Source organism: Dermacentor albipictus, chromosome 10, assembly GCF_038994185.2.
Source record: "Dermacentor albipictus isolate Rhodes 1998 colony chromosome 10, USDA_Dalb.pri_finalv2, whole genome shotgun sequence".
NCBI lineage: Eukaryota > Metazoa > Arthropoda > Arachnida > Ixodida > Ixodidae > Dermacentor > Dermacentor albipictus.
The window spans coordinates 2,955,036-2,973,295 of record NC_091830.1 but is presented as its reverse complement, the minus strand read 5'-3'; the positions used below and the strand labels follow the sequence as shown (position 1 = coordinate 2,973,295).

Sequence of the window (18,260 nt, the reverse complement as noted above, 5' to 3'; positions counted from 1 at the left end):
TCCTGATTTATTCATGAGCGGAAAGTTTGGATAGCTTGGAATACATATTTAGCCTAACTTTTAAAACAAGCGCCATATGTACGCTGCTCGCGCCGTTTGAACATAGCTTGATCAGCTTTAAAAGCTGTGACCAAAACGTCGTGTCGTCCACCCAGTCACCGTATACGATATCTCGCGAAACAGAGGTTTGCTAAGTCGCACCGGCGTCATACACACCCCATTGTAAACGCGGAGGCAACGGAGGCAGTTGAGGTAAGCAATGAAGCCGTCACTACGTGATCAAACGTGGCAGCGCCCCCGCGATCACCGCGACAAGGGTCAATAGAGTGTTTTAGTTGAGCGTGTTTAAGCTCCGCTAAGCAGCCAAGCGGAGCGGAGGTGCGAATGCGCGTGCGCCGTCCGCTTAGCCGTAAGCGGGCTAGCGGAGCGAGGTACACGGTCCGCTGAGAAACTGCCCGAGCGGAGCGTGCTGCGCAGCGCTTTGGCTAGCGTTGGCGTCAGAAAGGATTGGATTGGATGCAGAAAGCAAGTGCACTGGCTATGACGTGGCGTTCTCCAACACGGCGTTTGATATTTCGTTAGGTAAAATGGACCGGTAACGCATTATAAGCGCACGTCTAGATACTTCATGGAGAAATAAGTTGTATATACACATATTTACGTTTTACTGTATAAAAATGATCAGTAGGTGTTTTTATTTTCTTTCATTACCCTGAATTCGGCCAGAGGGCGCTGCAACTACGAAAGGTACGAAGGGTGCTTGCTGCGGTAAAGCTAGGGAAACGACGGAGCATGTTTTATCAGAATGTGAAGACGTCTACCCAGCGGTCGATTTAGGCACCACTGGTCTCTTTGAAGCCCTTGGGTTCAGCGGGAGCAGTGGTAAAGCAAACAGGTTCGCAATAGACATTAGTAAGAGGCGATTGGAGGATTGGTGGAAGAAAAGTAGGGAAACGACAAAAGACGGAGGCGTACAAAAGCACAGTTCGCAACAGGGGATCAGAAAATTTGGACGTGGTAGTTCATAGTGTCTTTTTTTTTCTTTTTTCATTGGTTAACCTAGGTAGGATATTAGGCAGCATAGTAGTAAGAGCTTGGTGGCGCAACCCACCACCCCATTCCAAAGGGGACGCTCATAACATCCATCCATCCATCGCCCGCTCCGCTACGCTACGATAAACGTACAAGTAAAACATGAAAATCGCCCACCGCTCCGCTTTGGCTTAGCGGGGCCACTCGGAGTGGAGCGTACCGTAGAGACGCTCAACTAAAACACTCTAATACCCATTCAGGCAATGAAAAGAATTGCAGCGTGCAAGTGACGCAGTAAGGAGACAACCAAGACACCCAGGTACGCAACTTGCGTACGAGTTATTTTAACACGAAGGTGTATTATGCCGGGATCCACCATCAACTTCCTGTAACCGATGTGACGTCGGCGCGACCGCGTCACGTCCGTGCCATCCATGCTCTCTTGACAGGGATGGCACCGCCATCTAGGAGCGTTGAAACGGAGTACTGCATCGTGACACTTTCGGGCGCCGACAGTGAACGCTTTGGTGGCCTCAACGCAGCGGAGGCTCCAACGCTGTGCAGCCTGGTGTAGGCGGTGTAGGCTTCCTGCTGAGCTGATGACGCAGTTTTCGCACATGGTCTGTCTTTCGCGTCCGATTAGTCTTTGACTCCTAGTCGCTACGGAGTGCAGCTTCGATGCTTACACGCCACCAATGCTTCGCTTACGATGCCACCACATAAGAAAACAGCTGCGCTAAGTGGCGCAGAGAGGCAACGACGTCGACGGGCGAGCCTCGCTTTGGTCCTGCGAGAGATGCGCCAGCGTGAAGCCCAACGCCTTCGCGGGTTAGCGGCGCACGCTGCCAAAACTCGCATTCCTGCAGCTGAGCGCGCCGCAGCTCAACTGGCTCGCCAAGACACTACGGAGGCGGCCGAAAATGCTCGTACCTTCACCGAAGCGACTCGACAGCGGGAAGGCGCACGCCAGGCGAATTCCGCTAGCCGACCCGCAAATCGTGCGCCTTTCGCGGCAGCGGACCATCAGTTCACGAAGCGAACATGCAACAGCTTCTGTGAAGACACGCTTCACTTTCGTGTTTTAAACCACTTTCCCTCAAGCAATTAATGCTCTTTTCCAATCCTTCGGAAAGGCGAGTGAGAATGGAAGTGACTGAACTCGAGTTTTTGGATAGCCTCGCTTCCAAGGAAGTGGTAAAGACAGCACAGTGCCGCAGTGCAATGCAAGCAGAGTTCTACGAAGGCAAAGTTTTTGAGGCGTTATGAAGGCGAACGGAATTCAAGGATTCATAAACAGCGTATATCTTGCCGCTCTATCTTCTTTGTCCTTAGTTTTGAGCTACCGAAACCAGCTACAAAAGCATTCAAGCTCGTCCCATCTTTGTGTACTTTTGCAAAAAAAAAAAAAGTGGAACACATTAGTTATGTGTAACTGTTTCGTCAATTCACGTACAGAAAAAAAAGTATTCATCCTATGGAAACAATACACACGTGTTGTGCAATATGTAGAGGTTGTCCCAGCTGTCATCCACCGACGTTCAAAAACATTATTTTACGTAAGCAAGACCATGTACATGTTTAGTCGTGTCGAGAAACCACCAATAAGTTTGAATACGCTCCCATCCAATTGTAATTGAAAGTAATAGCTGTCTAACTTTTTCATTGTTCTCCTAACAGCCAAGATGTCAATTAGGTCATTATAGCGAATAGTAACACACGTCAAAATGAGGTGTTTCAATAATGTAGACATTGCGGTTTTTCCGGCGAATAGATAAAGCCCGCGAAATATGAGAAATACCATGCTACTGCGAAACTGTGCGCATGGAATGCATTTCCTTGATCTTGATGCGCAATGATCGCTGAGAGCTTTTTGCGCGTCGTGGAAAGAGCATGCTTGCTGTTATTGCCACTGTTCGGCCCTGTAACCCGAAAGGCTTGCTTTCCGAGGCGCAGAGTTTGAATGCGCTGCTATCTCGGGAGCACGGGTGTGCATTGGGATGGTGTTTCTCATATTTCGCAGGTGTTCTCCATTTGCCGGAAAATGCCTTGCTGGAAATACTTCCCTTTTACGTTCCTTACAGTTCTCTACCACCGCCTAATTGACATACTGACAATCGAAGAAACAAAAGGTGGATAATTACGTTTAATGAAATAGTGAATGTCAGGGACTCAACAAAATTACTTGCGCATTTTCAACAAGACCCTCAATAAGGCCCTCATTCACGTAGAATAATCCATTTTTTTTCTTTATAAAACTGTGCATGAGAGCTGGGTCACCCTGTACAGTGCCGAGGTGTGTACGATCTGATTGTCACGTCATTTTGCTTCTTCTTTTTGCAATTATCTTACATTTTTACTTGCTTTTCCGTTGTCTTGTTTATATGATCGGGCCTTTCCCTTCAATAAATTTCGTCTGCAAGTTCACGCCTGCGTTCATCGATCCTTGTGTAGTGTGGGTCTGTACAAAACGTTGAGAAAATATATCCTGTCAAGATGATTCGAAATACTGTACGCCACTTACGAGTGACCCTTACAAAAATTTTTATACTAAGTCCATAGACAGTCCATAGACATTTGTCTAAGAAATCTATAGACTGTCTATAGTCATTTCTTTAGACTGGTCTATAGACAGTCTATAGATTTATGGCCGCACACTTTTTATAGACTGGTCTATAAAAAGTCTAAGTTTATAGACTGTCTATAGACATTTCTTTAGACTAGTCTATAGACAGTCTATAGACTTATGGCCGCACACTTTTCATAGACTAGTCTATAAAAAGTCTGAGTCTATAGACTGTCTATACACAGTCTATAGACTGTATGTAGACTTATGGCCATACACTTTTTATAGACTAGTCTATAAAAAGTCTAAGTCTATAGACTGTTTATAGATTGCCTATAGACTTATGGCCATACACTTTTTATGGACTAGTCTATAAAAAGTCTGAGTCTAGAGTGTCTATGGATTAATTAATGAGAGCAGCATTCCGGGCAAGTTGGTAATCCATTGCTTAAATGATATTGCGCGACATAAAAAAGGACACGGACGTGAAAGAAGACGACACACCAAGCGCAAACTTTCAACTAAGTTTATTGTGCCACTGCGTCATTTTATACATGGCACGCACGTAAATCGCGCATGCGCTTACACGGAAATGAAGTGCGAAATCATGTAACATGGTTACGTGTCGTGTGATGCCGCGTCCAAGTAACGTAATTCTTTTTCTGTGAGAGCTAGAGACAGGAAGCTGACACACGCATCACCCAATTTCGCGATCATCTGTGCTTCAGATATCTCACGGATGAGCTGCGTGCTGCCACGGGAAACAATCGTACATTGATCCTCAAGAGGTTTGCACCCATGATCGCGACAGTGGATCGCCAAGAAACCGCCAGAGCCGTTTTTAACATTGTTGCTGTGCTTACGGAGCCGATCATTGAGGCAACGCCCAGTTTGTCCTATGTATTTCTTGCCACAAGAAAGCGGAAGGCTGTACACCACCCGGTGTACACACTCGACAAACTTTTTTCGGTGATGCTTTCTGCATTTATCGGAAGGGACGGCATTTGGATCCGTCAGCCTACAAAGCCTGCCGAGCTTGTCGGGAGCAGAAAAAACAACTCTTATGCCATCTTCGACTGGTCGTTTCTGAGCGCTCTGGAGCGCTCTCGCGAGCGGTGTTGTCTTCGGCTGGTTGAAAGAGGGTGCCCGCCCTGCGTTCGGCTGGTTCTTCTCGATTGCTCTCCTCCACCTTCGAGCGCTCTGAGGCGCTGCGAGCCCTGTCGTCGGAGCAGTCGTCGAAATTGAAACGTCATCGCAGAGCCGCGTTGCTGCTGTTGGCGACGGCCCACCGTAACCTAGGCAACCTAGGCCACTGCGACGAACGCTCGTCCCGCCGGCGCGTCCGCCGGTTTTCCCGGCATCGCCGGGAGCTTTCGATGAGCGAAACATCTGACATTGGTAGTAGTCACGTGGTTTAGCATCTGCCATTGCCTCCTCCGAGAGCGAGTCGCACGTTTGGCCTGCGCGCTCGTCCTCTACCTCTGAGATCGGGGAACGCCGGATCTGCCCGACTCTGCTTCGGGGGATGGAAGCGACCAGCCGAAGATAGCATTACATTCGCTCTTTGGGCAATCTTTTTCAAGTTGTGGGAAATCCCGTGCATGTAAGGTATGACACTAACTTTAGGGCGTGTGCCAGGAGGGGCATCGGCAACTGACTTTTGCGTACTGGATCGCGCTTCTCTTAAGATGCGTTCCGCGACAGACACTAGCACCACCCTGGGATATCCAGCCAAGGACAACCGTAAAGTTTGCGCTTCTAAGCTTACGTCCACAACATGGCAGCAAGACTTGCTAAGGGCATTCTTGAAGCACAAACTGACAATGGCCCGCTTAACAAGCTTAGAATGTGCGGACGTATACGGCAGAAGTTGTTTGTTGGTTCGCGGCTCGTACGACCAACACGTGTGGCAGTCCTGAAAATTCAGGCGAAGATCAAGAAAACGAAGAGACCTATCTGGCGGCATCTCATGAGTAGTTTGAAGGGGACTAAGCACTTCTGAAACGTTTCTAACGCTTTCTTAGCTTCCAGAATGAAGGCATCAGAAGAGCAGTCAATGAAAATTAAAAAGTCATCAACGTATCTAAATGTTTTAAAAACTGCAGTGCCTTGCACTTGTAAAGAAATGTCATGGTCTAAACAAGATAAAAACAAGTCACTAAGAATGGGAGCAATGCAAGAGCCAATACAAACTCCGCTCTTCTGCAAAAAACATTGGTTATCCCAAGTGATAAAGGTGGAATTAAGATAAATCTGTAAAAGTTCTAAAAATTGACTGCAAGACATGCCGGCCTCATTCTGGAAGGAAACAGCACCATACTTATCTATACATTGCTCAACACAGGACAGTACGCTTCTATGCGGCAAGGAATAATAAAGATCCTTTACATCAATGGAAAACGCCTGAAGACCACGGTCAGAATGTGACTTCAAGAATTCAATCACAGATTCTGAGTTCTTTGCGATCCACTGTCGCGATCATGGGTGCAAACCTCTTGAGGATCAATGTACGATTGTTTCCCGTGGCAGCACGCAGCTCATCCGTGAGATATCTGAAGCACAGATGATCGCGAAATTGGGTGATGCGTGTGTCAGCTTCCCGTCTCTAGCTCTCACAGAAAAAGAATTACGTTACTTGGACGCGGCATCACACGACACGTAACCATGTTACATGATTTCGCACTTCATTTCCGTGTAAGCGCATGCGCGACTTACGTGCATGCCATGTATAAAATGACGCAGTGGCACAATAAACTTAGTTGAAAGTTTGCGCTTGGTGTGTCGTCTTCTTTCACGTCCATGTCGTTTTTTATGTCGCGCAATATCATTTAAGCAATGGATTAATTAAAATTCATGTTTGTAGACAGTTGTCTGCATAATGTCTATGGGCAAGTGTATAGGCTTACAGTTCTACTTTTGTAGACTGAAGTCTATGGAATGTCTACAGACAAATGTATATATACTATAGACATTCTATAGACTTCAGTCTACAAAAACAGAACTTTATAATCCAATACACTTTTTTCTATGACATTCTGCATACACTTGCCAACAAACATGCATTTTCATTAATTTATAGACACTCTAGACACAGACATTTTATAGACAAGTCTACAAAGAGTGTATAAGGCCATAACTCCATAGCGGCTATCTACAAGTTAGTTCACATTTTTCATTACATGCGGTAGCAAAACGTTTTGAATGTATTTCATTTCATTTTATAGATATGAAATGCATGGAATGCAGATATTATGCATGTGCACCTGTTCCTTTTCATCTGCACTTATGCATTACCGTTAGTAGATTAATAAAGCTCCTGAACCAGCTGTACTTTCATATATGTTGCATAAACAGAAATAATTTATATGGTGCTGAATCATGCAGTGCAAAAAATAAAACAAATGCACCGGCAATACATTAACCGTTTTTATTGCTCGATATAATACATGAATTACTTAAATTCTTGTTTTATGCTATTATGGAAACAGATTAAATATTTACACTACTCCTTGGCAAGCATGGTCGCCAGGCTGGCCTTGACCTTTGCGTCATTAGTCCCAAAGGTGCTGCAGGTGTATGCTGCAAATAAGTACATGCAGCAATATGAGGCAAAAATAACAGATGTGTATTCTTTGTGTGTTCATTAAGCAGCTGAATATATTTACTCAAACCATCTAAGTCAATACTTAATGCGGTTTAACTATGACTAATGGCTGCTTGTCAATACAAATCAGTACCTTTATGCAATGTTCTATTGCATGGTATGGGGAACAATTAAACAGTCACAACTGCTGCTCGTGTCAGCAACAGTATGTTCCCTTTTATGACAAGTTCATATATGATGCATTAATGTACTTATCCCAAATGGTCCCTATATTTATTGCGGAAACGTTACCCAGTTGGGCTGTCTGTGCAGTTCTTTTGGCTGGTAGTTAAGTATGCCCGTGCAGAGGGATGTTTTCAGGAGACGTGACTGGAATATTCCCAGTGTCATGCCTAAGATTGTAATTTATTTTGCTTAGTACACATTGAAATGTATTTCTCATACTTTTAAATGAATGGGTAATTGGCCATAACTTCAACAGATGGCGGATGGGTTGATTGTATTGATATGGTACCTTAATTTCTTGCAGGTAAGAGGCCTCTTGGGCATGCTAACAGGTTTCCAAGTTAGGTATACCACATGAGCACCCGAAATACCACACGAGCATTTTTGTCATGGCACGACAGATATGCACCTCCTAGGAAACAGAACTGATAGTATAGTTCGAATGAATTCTATCACAGTAAATTATTTAAGGTGCTTTGAAAGATGAAAATTTTTTCTAGGCTATCGAGGTTCAGGACGTTTAGTTAACGCAAAAAAAAACGTATTGAGTAAGAAATGCCTTGTCAGTCTGCTTAACTTTCTTTTTTTTCAATAAATAGAACCAATTTCCTTCAATTTTTATGAAGTGAAACGTTTTAAAAATATATTTAACACAGAGACTTTCTGGAAACTTTGACATGTAACAATACAGCATACCTATGTGGCCAATTTAAAGTTTCCCGATCTTTTTCCAAGCCTTTCCTGGCTGTTTTCATGAAAATTTTCTGGCAATCTATTGCGCCTGCAGCTTAAGTGCAATAAAAAATACTATGGTTTAATGCTCGCCAAGTAGTGCCAGTCCATAATATTTAGATAAAACGAATAACACGTCAGTCACTTAACATGTAGTATTAGATGCAACCGACTTGAATCCCTTGTTTAATAAAGCTGACAAGGGCTTCGGCAAGTTCGTAATTGATGGCCACACGAGTACAGCACGGAAGACAGAGACACGCGTAAAACAAATGCAACAATTTGAGGGAAAACTCATACAATGAGTTATTTTTACGGTTCAATAGTAGTTTTCTATATAATTTGCTCTCACCACTTATGCCTCTAGTTAACTTTGTTTACCTATGACTAAAGACTACATGGCAATATTAATCAGTACCATTATGATGTTTCGTTATATTATAGTATGATAAGCAGTTAGACAACCATAATGGTAGCCGGTGTTAGCAACGGTACGCTTCGTTTCAAGACAGGTTCATGTGACACACAGTGTACTCATAAAAACGAAAGAAATGTGAGAATCCCAAACGATTCCTATAATAATAATTGTTGAAACAAAGATACCCTGCTGGACTGTGCACATTTTTCAGGTGTTAAAGCAATGTGCCCGTGCCGATCGAACATGCTCAGCATACTGACTGCAGTTTTGAACAATCACGTTAACATTTGCAATTTATTTCCGCTTAGAACAGTCTGCATTGTCTCTTTTCTCATACTTCGAGATGAATACATTTGCCACACTTTCAGTAGAATGCGCATGAATGGGGGCGTACTGATCAGGTCACTTATCAACTAAAACATGTTACGATCTCTTAGGTGTGTTAATAAGGGTAGAACAAATGCCATGTCCACTGAATTATTTGAATAATCTGTGCGTTATCTACTAAGAAAAGACCACCAAATTGATAATCTGGCTCTTTATTCTTTTGTACAGCGCATATAGTATGCAGTCTGTCCAAGATGACGGCACTACATGCAACAGTAATGAAAACCGGAACACTTATTGCGCACGACAAGGGCTTCATACCGTGCACGACTGGCACAATGCGAATCTGCGCCAGCAGCTGCCTAGAGATTAAGAGCACCTAAACTGCATAACCCCGAAGCATCGAAAGGCGCTTAACGCTTTTCATATAGCTCGAAAGATAACTTCTGCTGCTAAACTGTTTAAAAAAGAGACAAAAAACAAATCTTCCAACTACCGTCAAACACAATGCCTTCAGTCTGAAACGTGTAAAGGTGCTTCCCGGAGCGACTAATTTATTGTGCTCCAATTTTTTCGGCTAAGTTGCGAAGCTGCGAGTGACTGAGCTTATCGCAGGTTTCATGCTCGAAAAGCGTTTGTGGTTGCATATAAATAGATTGGGTGAATCTAGAGATTTTCGCTTGACATTTCTTCAAGTCTCGTGTTTTGCTTGCTGTAACTTCCCAAAATTATTTAGATTGGTTGCCAGAAACCTTAAACATACTGCTACCTTAAAAACAATGCGAAAACGGCAGTGCACACACTGCTGATGCATGCCCCGCAAACACGGCCTTTCATCCGAGTACGTTAGCAGTTATTTAACTATACATGTCTGTCAGAACATTCTTGATGCTAACACAATTTCGAGATATATACGTAAAGCGTGTCACGAGAATTTCACTACACATGCGGCGCAGCATTCATCGCGGCCGGATCAAGCGCCACGAAATGAGATCTGCCACACTGGCTGCCCAACATACACAATCCGCTTAGTGGTAGCTCAATATCAAGTTAATACATGGTGTAGCTTCCTTCTTTACGCACCTAAACTATTATGCGAAAATCAACAAGCCCGAGCGATCGCTCGCCGTAAAACATTCCGTATAGTAGAAGCGAGAACAAGAGCGCGTTATGAAACTATGTCAACGACAAACCGACACTATACCCGAGTCGCCTGCGCTACATGCAGCCGCTTCGCGCTACGAAATGCGCTCACATAATCATGAGCTATTGACGCAAAACATCTTTGCTAAAGCTTACCGTTCAGTGTAGTTGACGTGTGATGCCACAAAGATGACACGCATACACAGACCCCAACGCTCAGGCGGACACCGCACACCGGTACAACCGTATACGTGCCTGGCGCACTCGTTGAGATGGCGCACCGCCGCGCATGCGCAAAATCTCCGCGCATGCGCAGGAGCTCCGCGCGCGCGAGCGCGCGCGCTCGGAGGAGTGTGAGCGCCTTTTCCTCCTTCATTTTTTTTTTTCGCTCTCTCTCGGCGCGCCATGCGCGCCGGAACGGGTGGCTTTTTCATCTTTATCACCATTATTCATCTTTTTTCGTGGACGAAGGAAATGCGCTGGCAGGTTGTATGACAAACGCTGTGGGCTATCGTATGAGACTGGAACGCTAACTTGAATGCGCTGTTTGTAAAAGCCATTACAGGGCCCTTCAAACGTTTCAGACGCATTATTGCCAGCGTCGATTAGTAATACAGCGTACTTGTAGCATATCTTCCAGCGTACCACCAAATGTGATGCCCACACGTATGTTAGTGCTAATTTTCTGTTCTGGTGATAGGTCAAAGCAATCAGTACAGCATTGAGGTACTCATATGCGTGGCTGCCCAGGCATACCGCCGGCGAAATACTGGGTGGGCTCTGATAATTTGGCACCTATTTTAAGTAAATGAGAAACTTTGATGGGTTTATAGTGCAGGATATCAGTCAACAAAAAACCGCCCTATGTTAGTGACGCAGCCGAGGTATGAAGAAAATGTGAAAAGTATCCGAGAATCGGACGACACACAACGCGAACACCACATGCGCGACATCGGTTCATCGCACATTCACAAAGTCCGCGTTGTCAGCTACAAACATTACGAGTGTCCTTGCTGTTAGCTCGATGCCTGTTTGGAATCCACTTGTAGCTGAAGCTGGCGTTCATAACTACTATTATAACAATTGGATCGGCGTTTTGCTTTCTTTATTCTACTGCCGCAAAAGTGATGCGACAACTGTGAAGACTGTCTTGGGATTGCCGAGACCGACTACGTAGATCATATCATGTGGTCAACAAATGCGGAGGTATACACTATGTGTATACTAATGTCTACAAATAGGCTCTACAGCAATCTCAGCAGTATACAACTTCAGTGGCTTATATCAAACGCAGCTACGTATTATCCACCGGTACCTGCGCTTGGTTACAGCGTACACGGGTTGGGCCCAGATTAACGATGTTTGTCTATTGTTAATCTATAGACATACAATACCACGACAACTCAGAGGCAGACCAGGTGGTGAATTCACCACCTGGTCTGCCGGCTTTCGCGACTTATTCACCACCTTTGCCACATCATCACCATCTGACCTTCACCAGCTGGTCTCGCGAAGTGTACGTCCGGGAAGCAGCCAGGATTAGGGCCTTCGGGTGCCTGGAAGACCTTTGTGACTCGGACGTTGCCTGTTCCGCCGCGATCCTCGTTCGGTGCAGCTGCACCGAATGACGACTAGCAGTCTGCACGGTTTGCCCGCCGCGCCGGGGTTGCACGCGGTGCCGGTCGCGCATGAACCAGTGCCATATCATCGCCTTCGCAGAGGGCGGGGAGTACGGGAACTCGGCATTACATATTATCGACTTTCTTATATAGACATTCAATACACCAGGAGAGAAAAAGAAATAGAAACCTTAGCCGACTATTATTATTAAATGTCTAATATAGAGAGTCTATAGACAGAGTATGGACAAAAATAGATAGAGACCGTAATCCACTTTTGTCTATAGGTAGTCCATAGAGGGGAAGGATACAATAAAGAAACATACTCCTTATCGACTTTTTTCTATAAACTGTCTATAGACTGCGAGTAGACAAAAGAAATAGAAACCTTATTGACTTTCGTCTATAGAAAGTCTATAGACAAAGTATGGACAAAAATAGATAGAAGCTGTATCGACTTTCGTCTATAGGTAGTCCATAGAGGGGAAGTAGGCAAAAAAGAGCAAACACCTTATCGACTTTTTTCTATAGACCGTCTATAGACTGCGTATAGACAAAAAGAAATAGAAACTTTATCGACTTTCGTCTATAGACAGTCTACAGACTTTGTATCAACAAAAGGCCAAATCTATAGAAAGGAAAGGTCGTCTATAAGAAGTCTATAGACTTTCTATATGTAGTCTAAAGTCATTTTTGTAAGGGGATAGCCGTTCGCAGGACCGTCATGGAAATCGTGATGGGTGGCGGCCTTCGCAACGCCACCGCCTACATCACCGTGCAAGTGGTGATGGAGGTGCTGCGTTATGACTTCTTCCGGCGCTACGAGCAGCAGCACGCGCGCGACGTGGTCATCATGTGCCTGAACACGACGCGCCAGTTCCTGTTCTACACGTGGCCCACCCTGGTGGCCAACCTGACCATCGACAACACGGCTGTTGAGGCGAGCCGAAAGCTGTTCGACGATATCCTGGACGGGGTCGTAGACCACATGAACCGCGCCCATTGGCTCGAGCTGCCCTCCCGTCTTGAAGCCATCAGGAAGGTGCGTTTGTGGGCTAAACGAAGCACGCACTGTGACAGCGAAGAAGCAGTGTTACTGACGATAGCGTGCGCAGGCATCCACCAGACTGGTCAATAGAGCGCGGAAGCGGTGCGTTCCGGTGGAGTTACAGCATGTATGGCCCGATAGGGAGCGTGCAGAGTAACTGTGAGCTCAGACGTGCGTGTGTATACTTCCGGGGGCACTGCTGGTTCGAGACACGGTTCCGGAGCACGCTTTGCCAAATCAGCCGATCTGACACAGGCGACTGCTCGCGCTACGGTGGGCCTGGCCACACCGTAGCGCGAGCTCAGAGGCAACGGAAGCGGTTCGATTTGAGCTAGCAGCACCTCCGCAGGACGTTGAGCCACATATTCCTAGCCAAGCGAGTAGAGTGGGGTATTCGAACATTGCTCATTGGGCATACAAAAGGCGTTGCAGTGTTTGTTTCTTTCTGGCAGCCATTACTGCGGACACAGTTCAACGGGGAAATTATAAAGCAAGTTAAATGTTAATTGTCAGTCTATAATTTTTTTATTTCAGTACAGGTTGATATATTGTCATGCGTAGAATATTTTATTGCAATTCAGGTTTATATATTTCGCTAGAATAGCATGATAAACGTTGTTGAAAGTGGGCGCTTGTGGTGCCGTCTTCTCGTCTCGTGTCCATTCTACGTTTTGCCTTGTTAACAGCAGGAAGGTTGATATATTGTCGTGCGGTGGTCTGCGCCATCGTCAGTAGTGCACTGGGACAGACGCGGAAAAACCATCGAACCACCCATAAGCGCAGACTGCAGTGCTAGAAAGCCAACGACAAGGGCAACATGGTGAGGGCTGTAGCCAATGACAACGAAGAGAAATGACATAGGGGGACCTGAAATGATTACGTGGGCAGTGTTTAGAACGACAGAAAGCTGAGCTATTTGGTAAGGATTCATTATGCAAAAAAGAAGTGAGACGTGCAGACAGGACACAAGAGTAGAGAAGGGGACAACACGAACGCCGGACAACACGAACGGCGTTCGTGTTGTCCGGCGTGTGTGCGCGACTCAGGCTGTTGACCAACCTGAGTGGCGCACACACTCAGGTTGGTCAACAGCCTGATAGTCACCCGGGTCACATACTCACTGCCGTACCATGCAATCACCAAAACCGAAAAAGAGCAAGTGGAGACCATCCTCCGGAAAGCGTATAAAACAGCTCTCCACCTCCCAAGGAACACATCTGTTAGGCCGCTCATCTCTCGAACACGCAGAATGGACGGCGGAGGGCTGCATGATTGTTTTGTATATACTTTTGAAGTGCCGCGAGTTGCCCGTGCGTTTTGTGAATAGGGAAGCGTCTAACCCCCCAGCGCGTCAGGCGGCAATCGTTTCTGTGGTTGAGGGGTCGGACGGCCCGCGTGGTGTTGGGTGACGAGCCGAGGCGCGCGCCGCCGCGGGGGGCGCGGTGCAGAGGCGCAAAACGGACTCGGAGAAAATGCTTTTACTCGGGCTTTGTTGACATTCCGCCGATGGTCATAATAGGGCCAAGCGGACAAAGCTCGAGCGGACAAAGGTTGTATACGCGACGTTGTGGCGCCGGCTCTTGAGTCCCCTGCCAATTAGAGACGCAGCTGCTAGCAATGTTGACCACGTCTGGCGCGTACGGAGCGGGGGGTTCACCCCCCTACGCATTCGGACGGCAGCCACGTGCATCTTGTTTTGAGCGCTGGGGAGAGCCCGCTTTGTGTCGTGTTACAACATGCAGTGCGCGCCGTAGAGAGGGGCGCGGCGTCGTTTTAAGAGCACCCGAGTCCGGATGCCGCCAGCGGTAATTAGTTTTCTACCAGGAAAAACCTGGAGGGGGACTACGGTACGCGGTGTTGGGACACCAGCGCCCGAGCCCCCCCTTGCTGGCTAGAAACGCCGCTGAGGTGCGAGATGGCCTCAATAAATCATGCAGGCCTGGCGTGTTTGACGAGGCCGTCACTGACCACGTGGAAATAGGAGGGGGAGAAGAAGATGTGGGAAGAGGGAAAGCAGGGTGGTTTTCCAATAGATTCACTTATGAGAGTAAGCCCATCCCTTTGGGTTGTGGCTTAAGAAACTGTCAGCTCTCATTGGCAATTGCTTCCGTGGGATGGGCTAACGGCCCTGCCGCCCTTTTTCTTTGTCTCTTTCCCCTATAACAACCGAGACGAGGTGCTTGTTCCTCAGTCTAGGCTGTAATCACTAAACCTGATAGAACAGTAAGACTCCGTACGATGCAACGCTAGTCTGGGCCGTAACCACTTAGTGGTAGAACAGTGAGACTCGGTTGGTCGTATGTAGTGACAGTTGTCCTAGGCTCTAACTTAAGAAAAAGTAGAAGAGTAAGGCGCTGTTTACTTGTGTGTTTTGTATCAGTGTTCTTTCGCTAACTCTGTATTTGACTGTGTAAATATTTCCGTTGCAATATATCTTCAAGTTTTGTTACCTCCAACCTGCCTCCTGCTTCATCAACGCCGATAAACACCTTGAAGAGACTTTGGTCGACTTCAAGGAGAAAAGAACAACACAGCAAAAAAAAAACTTAACTGGCGCAGTCGACAGGATCGGCGAACTCTACAACATCGAATCCTGGACCAGTGGTGAAGGGATCAAGTCATCCAACGAGCACCTCCTGCACCTTTGAGAAGATCCCACAGCAGCCAAGCCCGGCACCGTGGAGGAGATCCGAAAACGACAGTGCATTCAGCAAAGGGTGAGCAGGATTTCTTGCGTCTTTCTCAAGTTGGCATGGCAGTTGATGTGTAGAGCAAATGGTGAGGACACGCGGGGGCACAGAGACAATGGAGTCTAATGGAGTTGAGGGTGCGACGGTGGCGGAAATGGATCGGAATCGGGAGTTATCAAATGACGATAGGCTAAATTCCGATAAGTCAAATGAAATGAGAGAACCCAGTCAGAGCCAGGAATTTTCGCAGCAGGCATCTCAGCCTTTGCAAATTCCGAATGATACAAGAACGCTTGAGCTTGAAATTCAAAGGCTCAATGCTCAGACTACCTGTATACAACTTCAGATTGAGTATGAAAGGCTGTTGCAGGCAAGGACGAATGCTGAACGTCTCAATGGCGCGTCGTCCAGCGCTGAGTCGGAACGGGGCAATCGGAGGCGAATGGGCTTCGACTCCGTCGAGCAATGCGCTAAAGTGCTGAAAGGGTTCCGCCTGCCGTGTGACGCGGATGTACCCTTATGGTTTGAGGAGGTAGAACGACTTTTTGCTACTTACGGGGTACCGTATGAGAGTCGCGTGCATTTAGTCATGCCAGCTCTAACTGAGCGCGTTCGCTACCTACTGCGTAACCTCAACCAGGAAGAGAGTACAGATTACGAGTCAGTTAAACAGGCAGTGTTGATGGAACTGAAGCTTTCTCCCGCGGAGTATCTGCAGAGGTTTGAGAGAGCAGTGAAGCGGAAGGAGGAAACGTGGTCACAGTTCGCGTCGCGAGTGAAAACGTATTTTTCCTACTACCTTCAAGTAAGAGGAGCCGACACTGTAGAAGTGATGGCAGAACTCATGGTCGCGGATCGTATAAAAGCGGGCCTTAGTATAGAGGGTCTTGAGTACGTGAGGCTACGAGAAGGCGAGGAATGGCTTAAGCCACCTGAGATTGCCAAAGTACTGCAAACTTTGGAACAAGCGAAAGGCAAAGGATATGCCTCAAAGCCATCAGCGGCAGAGATGGGGCAAAAGCCGACGCGAGTGGCGAAAAGCGCCCTCAAGTGCCACGTATGTCACAGCTCAGGCCATTTCGCTAAGGATTGCCCGGTGTCTAGTGACAAGGAAAATCAGCCAAAGAAGGCTATCGAGCCAAGGCAGAGGGCACAAAGGGTGTCGATAGCCCACGAGACGGGAAGTGAGATATCGAATGGAGTCCTCACTGCAAAGGTAGAGGCCTTGAAACACACAGGCGAAGGCATAACTAACCTGCAGTTGATCCCTATCTCATGCGGAAACGTATCCACAGATGCGATTCTAGATACGGGAAGTGAAATAACTGTCATACGTGAGAGTCTCCTTCCGAAAAGTATCGTGGAGCCATCAGGCACAATAAGATTGGTGTCTGCATTTGGTAAAACTATCGAGGCAAAGCTAGCAACGTTGCCGGTAAAGTTAAATAGCCCGCAAATGGCGGCGGAGCCCCAGAACATTGACCTACTCTGCGCGTTGACTAATGAGCTCGTCGAGGGCACAGATTGTTTGTTGACCAAGGAAGATTGGGAACATTTATTCAAGGCCAGAAGCTCTCTGGAATCCATTGTAGCACCGGCCGAGCCTGCTCAGATCATAGAGCGATCAAATGAGAAAGCCGAGGCAGTGGCCTGCAACGTTACTTTGGAAGAGGAAGGTGTTTCTGGGGAAGTTGAGCTAATTGATGAAGAGAGGGATGCGTCAATAAGCCAGAGAGAAGAGTTCAGCAGATTGCAGCTAGCTGACGCTACCTTAAAGAAGGGATGGGAAGATGCTTGGAGTGGGAAATCCGGCATGTTCGTCTCTGATGGACTCTTACACCACTGGGACTCAATAGTAGGCACCCGAGTGAGACAACTAGTTGTTCCCAAAGACAAGCGCAGTGAGGTGATGCGTTTAGCTCATGAGTCACTATGCGGAGGGCACCTAGGGCCAAGGAAAACTAAAGTGCGTATTAGGTGTAATTTTTTTTGGCCTGGCATGGAGAAGGAGGTATTAGAGCATTGTCGTTCATGCCATGATTGTCAAATTCGCTCTGACAGGCGTCGCACGGACAGAGTATCTATAACTCCTCGCACTAGGCCAAATCACCCTTTTCAAATTGTCAATGCAGACATCATTGGACCCTTAGACAGACCGTCAGCGAAAGGTCATAGGTACGCGCTATGCTTGGTGAACATTTGCACAGGGTGGCCAGAGATTGTCCCAGTGCGCTCTTTGACAGCTAAGGCGACTTGCGACGCGTTGATTGAAATTTTCAGTCGCACTGGCGTTCCGGAAATGATCTGTTCCGACCAGGGCACTAATTTCAAATCACAGCTCACACAGTCGATGCTCAAGAAATTAGGTTGCGCACCAAGATTCTCAACCCCAGAACACGAAGAGAAAATAGCTGCAATTAAGAATGTGGCGACACCACGCACTAAAAAGGAGCTACGCATCCTGCTAGGACTGTGCGGCTACTATCGCGAGTGCGTCCGAGAATGTGCAGAGGTGGCGAGCCCGCTCATGCGGTTAACAAAGAAAGGGGTACCCAATAGCATACCCTGGTCAGAGGAAGCTCAGACGGCGTTTAAGACGCTGAAACAGTCCCTGTGCGAGGCCGTGGCGCTCAGCACTCCGGACCCATCTGAGTCCGACTGGCTTTTCGCAGACGCGTCAGCTACGGCGGCGGGCGCTTGTTTGGCGCAAATGACAGCCGAGGGAAAGGAGAGGCCTAATGCCTTTGCCAGCCACCGCTTCACGCCGACTCAGACGCGATGGTCGACAATTGAGAGGGAAGCGTTTGCTATTATATGGGCCTTAAAGAAGTTTGACTACTGGCTTTTTGGTGCCGAGAT

General features: G+C 46.9%; 1 protein-coding gene and 1 long non-coding RNA gene across 6 annotated transcripts in view; one reads left to right on the top strand and one right to left on the bottom strand.

Moving 5' to 3' along the window:
- Window positions 1-18,260, bottom strand: part of LOC135911957 (uncharacterized) — a 179,166-nt gene that overhangs the window by 134,507 nt on the left and 26,399 nt on the right. The gene's annotated exons all lie outside the window — the stretch shown is intronic.
- The window catches only part of LOC135911952 (neprilysin-1-like), a 72,028-nt gene that overhangs the window by 43,311 nt on the left and 10,457 nt on the right, over window positions 1-18,260 (top strand). For all 3 annotated transcript variants that reach the window (XM_070527468.1, XM_065444305.2, XM_065444304.2), the window contains exon 7: window positions 12,381-12,705. In XM_070527468.1, the coding sequence (XP_070383569.1) occupies window positions 12,381-12,705 (325 nt within the window). The remainder of the gene's footprint in view (window positions 1-12,380; window positions 12,706-18,260) is intronic.